This window comes from Gouania willdenowi, chromosome 14, assembly GCF_900634775.1.
Source record: "Gouania willdenowi chromosome 14, fGouWil2.1, whole genome shotgun sequence".
Lineage (NCBI taxonomy): Eukaryota > Metazoa > Chordata > Actinopteri > Blenniiformes > Gobiesocidae > Gouania > Gouania willdenowi.
In genome coordinates this window covers 401,765-418,064 of record NC_041057.1, presented here as the reverse complement: position 1 = coordinate 418,064, position 16,300 = coordinate 401,765, and the positions used below count along the sequence as shown (strand labels likewise).

The 16,300-nt window shown below is 39.3% G+C and overlaps 1 protein-coding gene across 2 annotated transcripts in view; it reads right to left on the bottom strand.

Moving 5' to 3' along the window:
- Positions 1-16,300, bottom strand: part of sgcd (sarcoglycan, delta (dystrophin-associated glycoprotein)) — a 38,551-nt gene that overhangs the window by 13,226 nt on the left and 9,025 nt on the right. For both annotated transcript variants that reach the window (XM_028467412.1, XM_028467413.1), the window contains exons 3-4: positions 7,314-7,415; positions 2,269-2,356 (exon numbers count right to left, since the gene is read on the bottom strand). In XM_028467412.1, coding sequence (XP_028323213.1) covers positions 2,269-2,356; positions 7,314-7,415 — 190 coding nt within the window. The remainder of the gene's footprint in view (positions 1-2,268; positions 2,357-7,313; positions 7,416-16,300) is intronic.

Sequence of the window (16,300 nt, the reverse complement as noted above, 5' to 3'; positions counted from 1 at the left end):
CCAGTATAACACCAGTATAACACCAGTATATTACCAGTATATTACCAGTATAACACCAGTATATTACCAGTATAACACCAGTATAACACCAGTATGTTACCAGTATAATACCAGTATATTACCAGTATAACACCAGTATATTACCAGTATATCAACAGTATAACACCAGTATAACACCATTATATCACCAGTATAACACCAGTATAACACCAGTATATTACCAGTATAACACCAGTATATTACCAGTATAACACCAGTATAACACCAGTATATTACCAGTATAACACCAGTATAACACCAGTATAACACCAGTATAACACCAGTATATTACCAGTATAACACCAGTATATTACCAGTATAACACCAGTATAACACCAGTATATTACCAGTATAACACCAGTATATTACCAGTATAACACCAGTATATTACCAGTATAACACCAGTATATTACCAGTATAACACCAGTATATTACCAGTATAACACCAGTATATTACCAGTATAACACCAGTATATTACCAGTATAACACCAGTATATTACCAGTATAACACCAGTATAACACCAGTATAACACCAGTATAACACCAGTATAACACCAGTATATTACCAGTATAACACCAGTATAACACCAGTATAACACCAGTATAACACCAGTACAACACCAGTACAACACCAGTACAACACCAGTACAACACCAGTATATTACCAGTATAACACCATTATATCACCATTATATCAACAGTATAACACCAGTATAACACCAGTACAACACCAGTACAACACCAGTACAACACCAGTATAACACCAGTATATTACCAGTATAACACCATTATATCACCATTATATCAACAGTATAACACCAGTATAACACCAGTACAACACCAGTACAACACCAGTACAACACCAGTACAACACCAGTACAACACCAGTACAACACCAGTATATTACCAGTATAACACCATTATATCACCAGTATATCAACAGTATAACACCAGTATAACACCAGTACAACACCAGTACAACACCAGTACAACACCAGTACAACACCAGTACAACACCAGTATATTACCAGTATAACACCATTATATCACCAGTATATCAACAGTATAACACCAGTATAACACCAGTACAACACCAGTACAACACCAGTACAACACCATTATATCACCAGTATAACACCAGTACAACACCAGTACAACACCAGTACAACACCAGTACAACACCAGTATAACACCATTATATCACCAGTATAACACCAGTACAACACCAGTACAACACCAGTACAACACCATTATATCAACAGTATAACACCAGTACAACACCAGTACAACACCAGTACAACACCAGTACAACACCATTATATCACCAGTATATCAACAGTATAACACCAGTACAACACCAGTACAACACCAGTACAACACCAGTACAACACCAGTACAACACCAGTACAACACCAGTATAACACCAGTACAACACCAGTACAACACCAGTACAACACCAGTACAACACCAGTACAACACCAGTATAACACCAGTATAACACCAGTATAACACCAGTACAACACCAGTACAACACCAGTATAACACCAGTATAACACCAGTACAACACCAGTACAACACCAGTACAACACCAGTACAACACCAGTACAACACCAGTACAACACCAGTACAACACCAGTATAACACCAGTATAACACCAGTACAACACCAGTATAACACCAGTACAACACCAGTACAACACCAGTACAACACCAGTACAACACCAGTATAACACCAGTATAACACCAGTATAACACCAGTACAACACCAGTATAACACCAGTATAACACCAGTACAACACCAGTACAACACCAGTACAACACCAGTACAACACCAGTATAACACCAGTATAACACCAGTACAACACCAGTATAACACCAGTATAACACCAGTACAACACCAGTACAACACCAGTATAACACCAGTATAACACCAGTATAACACCAGTATAACACCAGTACAACACCAGTACAACACCAGTATAACACCAGTATAACACCAGTATAACACCATTAGATCCTTGTGATGATTATTATAAATGTCTGTGTTCAATTTATTGTGTTTTTGATGAAAATTGCTGCTGATTTGTTTCTATCAATGACCTCATCATTTTAACACTTTGTTTTTTGATTACTTTTCTCTCAGGATCAAAGCATTGACAGACACAGACACAGACACAGACACAGACACAGACACAGACACACACACACACACACACACACACACTGTACCTGTAGTGAGCTGTGTGAGCAGCTGCTTGTTGCTGCTCAACACGTTCACAGAAACGTTTCTAGACGACTGTAGGAAGAGAGGACGACCCTGTAGAGGACAAACAGCTGATGATTACACACACACACACACACACATTTTGGATATATGAACATATACTTTTTTATTTTGTAAAGCAGAAGTTATCACTATAAGGGTTGTACTTGAGGTAGCTAGCTGACTGTGAATGTGTAGCTATGAGTCACAGACAAAAGGCTGGAATAAAAAAAATAAACACGGACTGAGTTATTCTTAGTTCGTCAGACATAACAGATCAAACACTGAGCAGGGGAGGATGATTAAGGCTGATCACGTTCTCACGGAGCACCACTGCGCTACATAAAAAAAGGCGGAGCTTCGCAGGCACAGCAAAGTTAAACGGTCACTGATGGCTCTGTGTGTTTATGAGTCAGTGATGATTTATGTTGTTTTAGACGGTGTTTGTGGTGATTTAACATGACTTTAATGCAGCCAGGACAGGAGGAGAGAGGGCGGGACTACTAATTAAAGGTCCCCGGAAACATTTCCCCAATAAAAAAGTGTTTCTTGCCCCATGGTGAAGGCGTTCCATGCTGATTTTGTCCATTTCCGTGTTTAACCGTTTTCATTTGTTGATTCCATGATTTTAAATTCTGTTATTGTAGGAGTTCTTATTATTTTGTCCTGGAACTCCTAGATTATTAATACAGCACTAATGACACGTATGTCATCTCATAGACAATGTCAAGGATGTGCAGGCAACCTTTTTTTGGAGCTAAAATATCAAGGTCAAGGTCACATAAAGTGTCAAAACCCAAAATTTTCCATATCTCTACAAATATTTATTGTACAAGTCTGATGCTTATATTTATGAAAATCTCATCTAAAGTGAAGTATTTTATTTCATTAGAATGAATCTGTACGACCTACCAGTAAAAAGATTGGTAGAGGTCATGACCTCACAAAGAAAATAAATAATAATAATAATAATTTTTCTATAACTTGGCCACATATTGACATCCAGTGCTCAGACTGGTACCATTGAACAACATTTCCTTTCAATGTGTGACCTTGACCTTTGCTCAAGGTCATATATAAGGTCAAGGTCAAGGTTTTTCCTGCATTTTTACTTTCAATTGAATTAGTAAAAAAAACAAACAAACTTGTCAACAAATCCAGATACATGTTGTCATTTTTGCTGATTTTTTACATTTTCAGTTGAAAATCACATATTGGCCTTTTCTTTTACTATTTTCATTGGTCCATAACTGCATGTGGGAATGTAAGAAACATTCTGGTGTGTTTATATTTACAGTATAAAGGTTACTCTTTATTGGATATTAAACTGTTTTTCTTGATGTGATTTTTTAATTTTTATTTTGGACCCAAACTGGTGATATTTCTAATCCTTTACATGAGGCTATTGTAGCTTAGCTCTGTGTCTGATTATCATTTATTGATTATTTGTTTTTCACTAGTAACAGTGACTAGTAAAAGAAATTGGATGAGAAAAACTTTTATTTTTGAAAACACTATTAACAAGGCGAGACCTGTATTCATAAGGTGAATATGTATTTGGTAAATTATACTGGCAAATGGAGAAAAAAACAAAATAATGAAAGTGGTTAAAAGTACATATTTCTGAATTGTAAGAATTGTTGATGTGAAAGTGTGTGTTTTGTTTTTAAGTAATGTTGTTGTTTTTACTAAATAAATTGAAAATAATAATAATGCATTAAAAACAGAAGACTGACCTTGACCTTAAATATGACCTTAGGTGAAGGTCATGTTTAATATGAGGCTGTTTGAACGTTGTATATGAGAGTTATAGCGTTTTTTCTATTATGGCGTGCAAATTGGCGCCAGTTGAAAAACCCAGTATAAAGAGAAAAACCAGTTAAAAATCACTCAGTGAATTTGATGTGAATCCATTGAAAAATAGCAAAGATACAGCATTTAGAATGTGATGGAGAAGGATTTTCCAGTGACGTTATAGGCCCCTCCCACTGACCACAGAATGTTTGTTCTACATCAGAGATCTGCTCCTATCTTATAAGATTCGTCCAACACGACTTTCCGCTAGAGCTGTTAGCATCAGACATTAGACAGTGAGTCTTGTTTAGGGATGGACAGTCAACATGTATGAAATATGAGGCAGTTTGAACTTGTATATTAGTTATATGTATTTTTCTATTTTGGCGTGCGCCATGCACTTTGACCCCTACTCATGGTTTACTGGTAAGTCGTACAGATTCAGTCTAACTATATAAAATACTCCACTGGAAATGAGCTTTTCATAAATGTAAGCATCAAACTTGTACGACAAATATTTGTAGAGATATAGAAAATTTTGGATTTTGACCTTGACCTTCACATTTTGGCGCCGAAAAATGTTGACTGCACACCCTTTGGCATCGCCCCCCGATATGTGTCATTAGTGCTGCATTAATAGTGTGGGAGGAGTTCCATGACAAAGCAAGTTACGGAAGAACATTCTGCTTCTTCAGACAGAGGAATACAACGTTTTAGTGAGCGGATGGTCAACAACACAGCTCTACTATGATTATTGTTTGTTCTGTGCAAGGGGGAGTGTTTCTTCTTATATTATTCTCTACTATGATTATTGTTTGTTCTGTGCAAGGGGGAGTGTTTCTTCTTATATTATTCTATGTGCTAAGATGCTAGCAGCTACAATGTAAACACACACACACGGCTGATGCGTGTGCGTCCACTACACTGGGATGTACGTGCTGAACGCACACAGAGCTGTTTAGAGAGAGAGAGCTGTGACTTTGGTGTTTTCTTTTTTTATCTCTCAACAACCTGCGACGGATTATGTGCATGACGCACACGCACGTGTGAGAGATAACGCATGGAGAAGTATAATAAAAAAGTACTAAATGAGTAAAATAAAACAAAAAAACTAAACAATATTTATACAAAAAGTACACAAAACAACAACAGAAATGCACAAAACTACACCAAAAAATACACAAAATGATTCCAGAATCACTACAATGACAAAAAACAATAATTACAGAAAAAATGAACAAAACACAACAGAAAGACACAAAAATACACATAATGACTCCAAAAAAATACAATACAGAAAAATACACCAAACAAAAAACATAAAAATGAGTAAAATAAACAAACACATTTATGTTCATGTCTCATATAAATAAACCAGTTAAATCACACACACTATTTTATTTTACACCCACACATAAACCCTTTATAACACTACAGAGTACAGTATGTACACCTCTGTGTATATACAACCTTCAAACACATACTCATTGGGCCATAATTGACAACTCTACTTAAGCTCCTCCCACTATATGAATACATACTTCCGATGGGTACTTTACTAGTAATTTTCTGGCAAAACAAACATATTAAAACTAATAATCAATATTTTTGAATATTAATGACCCTTTGTTTCCCATAGTGAATATGAATCAGTCACTGTTCAGCCAATCAGAGTGCAGCGTGCAGGAGATTCATCATTCATTACATTATAAATAATAATCAACATGTTTGTTTACACATTAATCTGAACACGTTCCTTCATCTCTTATTAACGTCAGTGTGTGTTTGATAAGAATTACCCACAATGCCCTGGGGCCAGCATCAGTCAGGCTGATCACATTCCTAATTAGAGATAAGGAGGAGGGAGGGGGCGGAGCCTGCTGTGAGAATTAATTACATTAGAAAAATCCCACACTTACAACAATAGTACGATCAGATAAACAAAAGATGATTCTCAACATGTGGCTCTTTATGTCTTCATTTCAATTATTATTCCTGTATAAAACCTTAAAAAATGAAACTTTTTCCCCTTTTTACCTTTTCTTTTGTCCCTCTTTTCCAAAATATGTGACACTTTTTAGTTTTTCAGCTCCTTTTGCCAATAAATGTTTTATCCAATTTTTGTGAATTTTTTTCATCCTAATGAGCTACCTTTGGCCCAATATATTATACTTGTTTCTTTTTTCCTACATTTTGCCTCTTTTTGTTGCACATTTTGCCCTTTTTCACAATAATTTGCCACATTTTGCTCATTTAATCTACCTTTAGCCATTACATAACACCTGTTTCTGCTTTTTTGTCATTTTTTTGACACTCTTGACTGTTTTTGGCCCATTTTAGTCATTTTTCACTCTTCTTGCCACGTTTTTGCCACTTTTGTATAATTTTTTGCCACTATACTCATTACTGTTAACTCTTTGTTTACCTTGGTCAAATGGCTGGCTGTGATTGGCTGATCACCAATCAATCAATATAACTGGATCAATATGTTCTCAACAATGAATCCCTCTGTAGAAAGTGTGGGGATTAATGTCACATCCCCCACGGGTGAGACGCACCTGAACAACAACAACAACCACCGCTCAGAGGGAGACATCTGTAATCTATGTGTCTATAAACATGTCCGTCTGTTAACAGTGTAGATCTATACATCTATAGATGTGTGTGTGTGTAAGTGTACTGTCTATTATAATTGAATCAACTTTCACTGTTGGTCCCGCCCCTCATATAAAAGTAGAGGGGAGGGAGGAGGGTTTCCTCCAATCACAGCCCTCAGTGAGCATTGATTGACAGCGTCATTAAGGAAGAGTGTGTGTGTGTGTGTGTGTGTGTGTGTGTGTGTGTGTGTGTGTGTGTGTGTGTGTGTGTGTGTGTGTGTGTGTGTGTGTGTGTGTGTGTGTGTGTGTGTGTGTGTGCGTGTGTGTGTGTGTGTGTGTGTGTGTGTGTGTGTGTGTGGATCGCTTCTAAATTCATGTGCACCAGTCTATCAAACGCATAAATGAATGTGTACCCTGCGTCTACATTTACCATAGACTTAGAATGGGTAGACAGGCACAATGCTCAAGTCATGTCCCCATGTGTGTTTGTAGACGTGTTAGCGTGTTAACATGTCTGCAGAAGCTTTAATATACATACACATTAAAGTGTACACACACCTACACCACACCTGGATGTTCACCTAACAAACATAGATATATATATATATAGATATACTCACTGGTTTAGACTGGATTTCTTTGGCGTACAGAGGTTGTAGAAACTCTGAATCTCCTTCCACTTTGATTCCTTTCTCTGTTATTCTGAGGTTTCCCATTCCATCCTATAGAGAACAGAGGATGTGAATGAAAAATCATTATTATAGTAGTATTAGGTAATATAAATAATAATATTCTGTATGGCCTTTTAATAAACAACTCACAACATTATATATATATTCCCTAGGTTGAAAATATTTGTAGAGATTTCTGTATATTGTATTGGTTTTTTTTACATGCACACAAAAATGAGCAAAACATCAGAAATAATGAATCACAAATGATATGAACTTCTGTGTGGACACCAGAATCAGAATCAGAAATGTTTTTAATGGCCATGTACAGTTTTAAGGACAGTACAAGGAATTTGTCTTGGTAGTTGGTGAACAAAACAAACAACAACAAAAAATATATATAAAAAAACAAAGAACAACCCAGCAACAATAATAATAATAATAATGATAAATATAAAGGATGAAAGATAAATAAAGGATAGAGAATAAAGGATAAATAGGATAAATATGAATATATATATATATATATATATATATACAGTGCAGCAGATTATGTCATCATGGAGGTGGTGATCGGGGGGGGGGGGGGGGGTGTTCATGTGGATGGTGGCAGAGGGAAAGAAGCTGTTTTTGTGTCTGGAGGTTCTGGTCCTGATGGACCTAAACCTCCTTCCAGAAGGGAGAGATTGAAACAGTTTATGACCGGGGTGGGAGGGGTCGGCCACAATCTTTCCTGCACGCCTCAGAATCCTGGAGGGGTTCAGGTCCTGGAGGGAGGGCAGATTGCAGCCGATGACCTTCTCTGCAGAGTGGATGATACGCTGCAGTCTGGCCTTGTCCTTGGCCGTAGCTGCAGGTACCAGATGGTGATGGAGGAGCAGAGGATGGACTGGATGATGGAGCTGTAGAAGTTCACCATCATCTTTGTTGGAACACTGAACTTCTTCAGCTGCTACAGGAAGTACATCCTCTGCTGAGCTTTTTTGATAAGGGAGCTGATGTTCAGCTTCCACTTGAGGTCCTGAGTGATGATGGTCCCCAGGAAGCAGAAGTTCTCCACAGAGCTCACTGTAGAGTCTCCCAGGGTGAGGGGGGTGAGGGGGGCTGGGTTCTTCCTGAAGTCTGCTATCATCTCCACTGTCTTTAAAGCATTGAGCTCCAGGTTGTTCTGGCTGCACCAGGACACCAGCCGGTCTGTCTCCACCTGTAGTCAGACTCGTCTCCATCAGAGATGAGACGATGATGGTCGTGTCGTCTGCAAACTTCAGGAGTTTGACCGACTGGTGAGAGGAGGTGCAGCTGTTGGTGTACAGGGAGAAGAGCAGAGGAGAAAGAACACAGCCCTGAGGAGATCCAGTGCTGATGGTCCTGGAGCAGAGATGGTTTTTCCCAGCTTCACGTGCTGCTTCCTGTCAGACAGGAAGTCTGTGATCGGTTGGAGAGAGGTTGGAGAGGGCGTTAAGAGAGAGGTCATTTAGGTTAGAAAGGGAGCGTAGAGGGTCCCATTCCTCTCTCAAACACTCCCTCTATGTCTGCTTCTTCCCTTGTGTGTTTGCTCCTGTTCTCCTTCTGGCTTTTGTCTTGCAGGTCCGTGGGATCCTCAGTGTGGAGTTACAGAGTCTCAACAACTCTGTCTCCACCCTTTCCTCTGCACACACCCAACACAGCATAACGTGGATGGCTGTTCATCATAGGAATGGGATCCACACAAGGTTCCTGCTGCTTAACAGAAGGTTTTCCTTGCCGCCATGATGAATTCATGTTGGGTGTGGGATACATATGTATGTGTATATACGTATATATGCATATGTGTGTATCCATAAAATGAAGAGTCCGTCCTTAAGACTGCTCTACTGTAAAGTGTCTTGAGATACCATTGGTTATGATTTGGCGCTATACAAATAAAGATTGATTGATTGATTGATTGATCCACCTGCAGGTGGAGTCTGGCACGTTCAGCTGGGAAAGCTTGTCCTGAAGGAGAGCTGGGATTATAGTGTTGAAAGCAGAGCTGAAGTCCACAAACAGGATCCTGGCGTAGGAGCCTGGGGAGTCCAGGTGCTGGAGGATGAAGTGGAGAGCCAGGTTTACAGCATCGTCTACAGACCTGTTGGATCTATAAGCAAACTGCAGTTGGTCCAGGTGGGGGTCAGTGATGTCCTTGATGTGGGAGAGCATGAGGCGTTCAAAGGACTTCATGACCACAGATGTCAGAGCGATGGGTCTGTAGTCATTAAGTCCTGTGATCCTCAGCTTTTTAGGGACAGGAACGATGGTGGAGGCCTTAAAACAGGCTGGTACGGTGCATGTCTCCAGTGAGATGTTAAAATGTCTGTGAACACTGGAGACAGCTGATCAGCACAGTGCTTTAAGGTAGAAGGAGAGACAGAGTCCGGTCCACAAGCCTTACGGGGGTTTTGTCTCCTGAAAAGTCTATTCACATCTCTCTCTTTGATGGAGAAAGGTGTCTCTGTGGGAGGGGGGGAGGTGGGGAAGATAGGGGAGAGAGCCTCTGTAGGCAGCTGGGGTGAAACTGTAGCTTTGATGTGGGGGGTGAAGGTGTTGGAGTGAGGCTGGTCAGAGGTGTGAGGGGGGAGGAGTCAAGTCTGTCCCATTGTCTGTCAAATCTACAATAGAACTCATTCAGACTGTTGGCCAGGTAGAGGTCGTTAGCAGCAGCAGGAGCTCTGGGCTTGTAGTTTGTAATTTGCCTGAGCCTCTCCAGACAGAAGCCGAGTCATTTGCAGAGAACTGATGTTGTAACTTCTCTGAGTACAAACGTTTGGCTTTTCTCACCTCCTTTCCAAACTTGTACTTCGACTCTCTGTACCTGGCTCTGTCTCCACCCCTGAAAGCGACCTCTTTGTCTGCCCTCAGCCCTCTGAGCTTAGCTGTGAACCAGGGTTTGTCATTGTTATAACTCACCCTGGTCTTTGATGGAATACAGCTGTCCTCACAGAAGCTGATGTAGGACGTCACAGCGTCTGTAAACTCATCCAGAGAACTGTTCACAGACCTGAAAACATCCCAGTCAGTCCACTCCTGGAGTTTCTCCACTGCTTCACTGGTCCATTGTTTAGATTCCTTCACCACAGGTTTACAGAGCTTCAGCCTCTGTCTGTATGAAGGAATCAGGTGGACCATCACATGGTCCGATAGGCCCAGTGCAGCGTGGGAAACAGCGTGATAAGCACTGCTTAGTGTGGTGTAACAGTGATCCAGTGTCTTCTCCTCTCTGGTCGGACATGTAATTAATTGTCTATATTTGGGGAGCTGGTGTGAGAGGTCCCCTTTATTAAAGTCACCAAGCTCCATGCACAGGATCTGGTCGGCGAGTGTGCGCTGTGCCTCACACACATCAGCTGACGGTGGGATGTACACACCAACCAGGATGAATGAAGTGAACTCACGGGGAGAAAAGAAGGGTTTGCTGTTGATAATCAAGGATTCCAGGTGAGGAGAGCAGTGCTGGAGGATCACTGTCACGTCGTTACACCAGTTACTGTTCACATCAAAGCAGATTCCTCCACCTTTCCGCATCCGCTCTGTGAAGTTGGAAGCCGGCCAGCTGCAGCACAGAGTCCGGTACCGCTCCACACAGCCACGTTTCCGTGAAGCACAGAACAGAAGATGAGGAGAAGTCTCTGTTTCTACCCAACAGCAGCTGGAGTTCGTCCACTTTGTTACACAGTGAGCGCACGTTAGAGAGGAATATCCTAGGTAACGGTGTGCGTCGGCCGCACCAGCTCTTTTTCCTCTCCTCCGGCGCTTCACTGCGTGAGCAAAGGTGAGCGAACCTTTGAGTAAAAGGTTTCACAGTCTGGGACAGTGAAATGTTCCAATAACAATAAGCCCTGGGTAACAGAGGACATCAAAGCCATCCTGAACAATAAGAAGAGGGCTTTCAGAGATGGTAATAGGGAGGAGGTGAGATAAATACGGGGGGGTTTAAAGGGACAATGACCACGTTTACATGGGAACTAATTCATCTTTAAAGCGGAATAAAAATGAATTCTTCTTTAACCTGACCTGGTAAACACATAATTCCTAATGCCAATTCTAGTCATTCTGCGCTTGCGCGACTTGCGCTGATGACGCACTGGTGACGACATAATCCAAGATGGCAGCAGCCCGGACTCCAGTCTAGACTATTTAAAAAGAGCCTTAAAAGACATGGATATAATGAAAAAAGTGGATGGACAGAGGCATAAACATGCAGACTTTCACAAGGACACACACAGACTTATTAAACACACACGGACCTCAGTAAATGATATCAGGTCTTCTGCTGATTTGATCAGGCATTTTCCTGATCTATCACAAAGTTGGATTACGTTGGCAGCACTATTGAAAACCGCAGTCAACGACGAAAGGAGCCAAACTCTCAGAACTCTCTCAGATGGATTCCACCGTGAACTTTAAGAGGAGGATAGTTTGTCTCACACTATTGGATTACTTAACGAACTGACCAAGAACAGAACAGTAGGGCTGGTAGCCATGTTATGTTTATACGTTTATTATTGTGGGTCTTGTATTTGTTTAAATATATTTTTATCAAACTCAGTTTTTAAGTGTTACTGTTTCAATATTATTTTGTGGAACAAACTGCAGCAGAGCTGACGTCAGCATCACATGGAAACATTTTTAAATCACAGTTTTTGATGTTTTATTGATTATTTTAATGTTGTTATTGATTTTTAAACTGTTAAATGTTTTCTGTTGCACTTTTTAATTCTGTAAAACACATTGATTTGCTTTGTGTATGAATGTTCTATATAAATAAATTTGCCTTGCCTTAAAGCTGCAGTATGTAGAATCATGAGACGCTCCCCCGCCCCTCCTGAGCTAAACTTACCACTCTTCTTGTGCATGTGCATACTGTGGAACTCTATATAGATTAGTAACAAATGTAGGAATGTTATCTTGTGCTATTGGAGACTCTGATATATATGTATATTTATTATCATTATAGGGGTGGGCGGTATAACGGGTCATACCAAATACCGGTATTTAAGTTCATTATGATATACATTTTTAATATACCGCCGTATTGATTACACAACGTTCAGAACGTTACGCTGCACTATGTCAGACCGGAGCCTTTTCGATGTTGCACTGCAAAGGTAAACAGTAGCGCTCTGGTTACCATGGTTACGGTGTATATGGATCCGAAAGCTGTGAAGCTGCAGAACTAGTAGAACATGATGACACAGCAGAAGTTGTGTCAAAAAGAGGAGGAGCCTGTCTGTTGTTTGGATGCAGAGCGGAGGTGGAGAGTTAGACACAAGTTCTCACGCGTTTGTGAAAGTTTTTACAACATTTGTTCTGTTTGGAAGAGAACAAATGTATCGTTAGCATCTCTGCTAACTAGCCTGATGCTAACTAGCCTGATGCTAGTGTGTGTGTGCACTGTGCACAGATGTTTGAGAGCGTGTTTGTGTGTGAGAATAGACCATCCTAGTCAATCTACTACAGTATGTCTATATCAAGCACCTACAGCAGCAGGTACAGGTGTGTTGTACATTAACCTTTATCGATAAATCAACGTTAAACAGTCAAAGAGTGTCAGACCTGTTTCAAATGGGAACAAACTGTACGTATACTATTGAATTTAAATGTTCACCTAAACTACTGCACTGTTATTGTATTATTATTATTATTATTATTGCCATTATTATCATTGTTATTATCCTAATTAGTTTGGCACATATTAGTCTTTAACTACTGTTTATACATTTTTAGTTGATTGTTATTATTTAATGTTTATATTAATAGAGAGAACAGTTCAACAAGTCAAATTCCTTGTGTGTATAACATACATTACATGATCAAAAAAGTTGATCTACAGATCTCACACACTTTATTTAATAAACAGCTCATACTTTACATGATCTAAACCTACAATACCAACAAAATGAAGTTATCATACTTTTGATCAATAAAAACATAGATTTTAATCAGTGAAACTAAATGATTAAACATTAATAGTTCCTAAAAGCTCATTACTGGCCTTACTTTACACTGTGGTACTTTTATTTTATTATTTGTTAACTTGTCTGATGGTATTTTAAGATGAGTCACTATTCATTTTTATAAATATTTTTTTTTAATTTGTTGTTTGATTGATCGTTACATCACAGAAGTGTCTGTTTAGGGTTGAATGAGGTAAATAAAATAAATAACGGTCATGTTAATGTATTACAGAATTATCAGATCAGGACTCAGTATCGACCAATTCTCATAATCAAAGGACTGATCAGGACCTCCCGAATGAGAACATGCTGTGTGCACAGTAAGAGTCACAGCTGATCAGAACACACACACGTGTGTGTGTGTGTTCCTCCTGAACACGTTTGTCACTTTATTCTGTTACTTTTCCACCTCTGTCTTCCTTTTTCCTCTTGCTTTGCAGCGTAACGCTGTGTCTACAATATAAAGCCATGGGACTGTCCCTACTGTCAGATCAGGAACACATTGACTTTTGACGAGCAGCTCAAGCAGCCAATAGTAATGCTTAAAACAGCTCATGGATCGCCCTATTGGTAGGCAGATCTCTGATTGGCTGAAGTCCAGAATCACGATCCTGTATTTCTAATTTACAGAGATTCACTGATTACTCACAACACTTTATATTACAATATGCAATACAATATAATAAGATGATTATGGATTTTTGTCCAATTAACACCAAAAAACTTACATACTGCAGCTTTATTATTTTACAAATATTCAATAATTATTTAAAAATTGTAATAGTAATAATAGTTTAATAATAATATTTGTAATAGTATAAATACCTAAATCCAATTATAGCCCCCCTGAGTAGCAGCAGAGGTGTGTGTGCGTGTGTGTGTGTGTGTGTGTGTGTTTTACAGCGCCTAAGGATGAAGAGCTGCAGGTTTCCTCTGCAGCTGCAAAACACTACAAATCCACACACACATGAAGACGCTGCAGAGGAAAAGCACTTTCCCAGGATCAACCTTTCATATCATCCACAGATAAACCTGAGTGGGGGAGACACCCAACCCCCGATCCCCTTGATCCCGCAGGCTCTAAAGGAGCAAATGGAGATCAGGAGAGTGGAAATCCTGCACTAACTGGGAGCGTTTACAGTTTAATCCACAGTGTGACAGGAATGAGAATCAGCAGCACATTTTAAACCTGGAGGTAGATGAGCACAGGTGTGAGGCGTGCTGTGGTATCTACACTAAGGAAACCACTCCATCACAATCGTCTGTGTGAGAACACTTCCTCACAGTGTGTGTTAACCTGCACACACACACAGGAAGTGTGTATTGAACATACACAGGGACGCCTGCAGGCCTGGGGGGCCACATGTACGGCCCCATAAACATACTGAATCATAACATAACCACTACAGCAGACATGGACTCGTCTATAAACAGTCACATTTACAGACCTTAAAGTCACTGTTATCAATAAACAGGAAGAGATTGATCATCATTATAATAAGTGCTGACTAGGCACTGGGAGTGAGGTCCAAGGCCAACACATGATGACTTGATAATAATGTATCATGTTTTTCTGCAGTCAGTGTCTTCTCCTCGTTCTTCTCTCTCTGCTCTGTTTCAGGTGAAGCTGATGATGTCACTTCCTGATCTGTGGTTCACGGCTCAACTAGTCTGGAACACTCTAATGTTCTATCTCTCTATCCTGTTCTGTTGGTCCTTCTGTCTACTAACCACAACCAGTCCACGCAGATGGCTGCCACCTCTGAACCTGGTTCTAACAGAGATTTATTCCTGTTCAAAGGGAATTGTTTCTTCTCACTGTCACTAAATACTTGTTCATGTGGATCTTGTTGGGTTTTTTCTTTATTATTATGAATTTTATATTTTGATAAGTGCATTGAGATGACTTTGTTGTAAATTGCGCTATACAAATAAAGTTGAATTGAATTTATCGTTAAAGACTACAAAACATTAAATAACACAAAATAATTACAAACACACACAAAATCTCTATAAAAGCAAGGAATGTCTGTCAGTGTGTGTGTGTGTGTGTGTGTGTATGTGTGTGTGTGTGTGTGTGTGTGTGTGTGTGTGTGTGGCTGCTGCTTGGTCCAATGGTGTGCGATCTCAAATTTGTTTAGATTGCAATGATACCGTTAATAAATTATTTCATAAAAATTGGAGCAAAAACATGTCACGTGTGCACCAGAGCCAATCATTGTGGGATGTTGAGCGAGTCCCTCAACCCCTAACTGCTCCCCAGGATGGGTTATGTAAAAATATACGGTATATAACAATAAAGGCAAAAGCCCCTGATTAATACTTCTTAATTAATCACTGCACACTGTAGGCACGTGCACACCAGAGCCAATCACTGGAGAGCCTATCCCCATGTGACCACGGATTTGTACGTGCGGTGGTGGAGTGCGCTGGAGCCGCATATAGCTGTGGTGTCACTACCCAATCCTTTCAACGCATGCGTGAAACGCGTCTCCATCTGCTCGGCCGAATTGAGGGAATTCTGATATTTTTTAAATTCTATCTTATTTTGTGTTTTTGATTGTCAGTGTTGTGTAATGTGTTTTTATTTGTTCCTTTTTTTTAAAATAAACTATTAAAAGACCACAAAATAGTAACATTGTTTGTTACAATAGTTACATTTAAATATTAAATTATTTAACAAATGTCATATGGTCAGTTTACATTTAAATACCAAAAGATTAAATGTTAAAAAGTAGCTACATTTGTCATGTGCAAAACAATAAGATGAAATATTAAAAAAAATATTATAATAACACCAAACCTTTTCTGTTTACATTCATACATGTAAAAATTGTATACATGTAAGTGATTTGTATAAAACTGTTGGAAAAAGGTAATAAAAATAATTGAAAAAATAAAAATAAAATAAAGATAAAATAGTCTTTCACTATATAAATATATATATGTGTGTGTAGAACAACA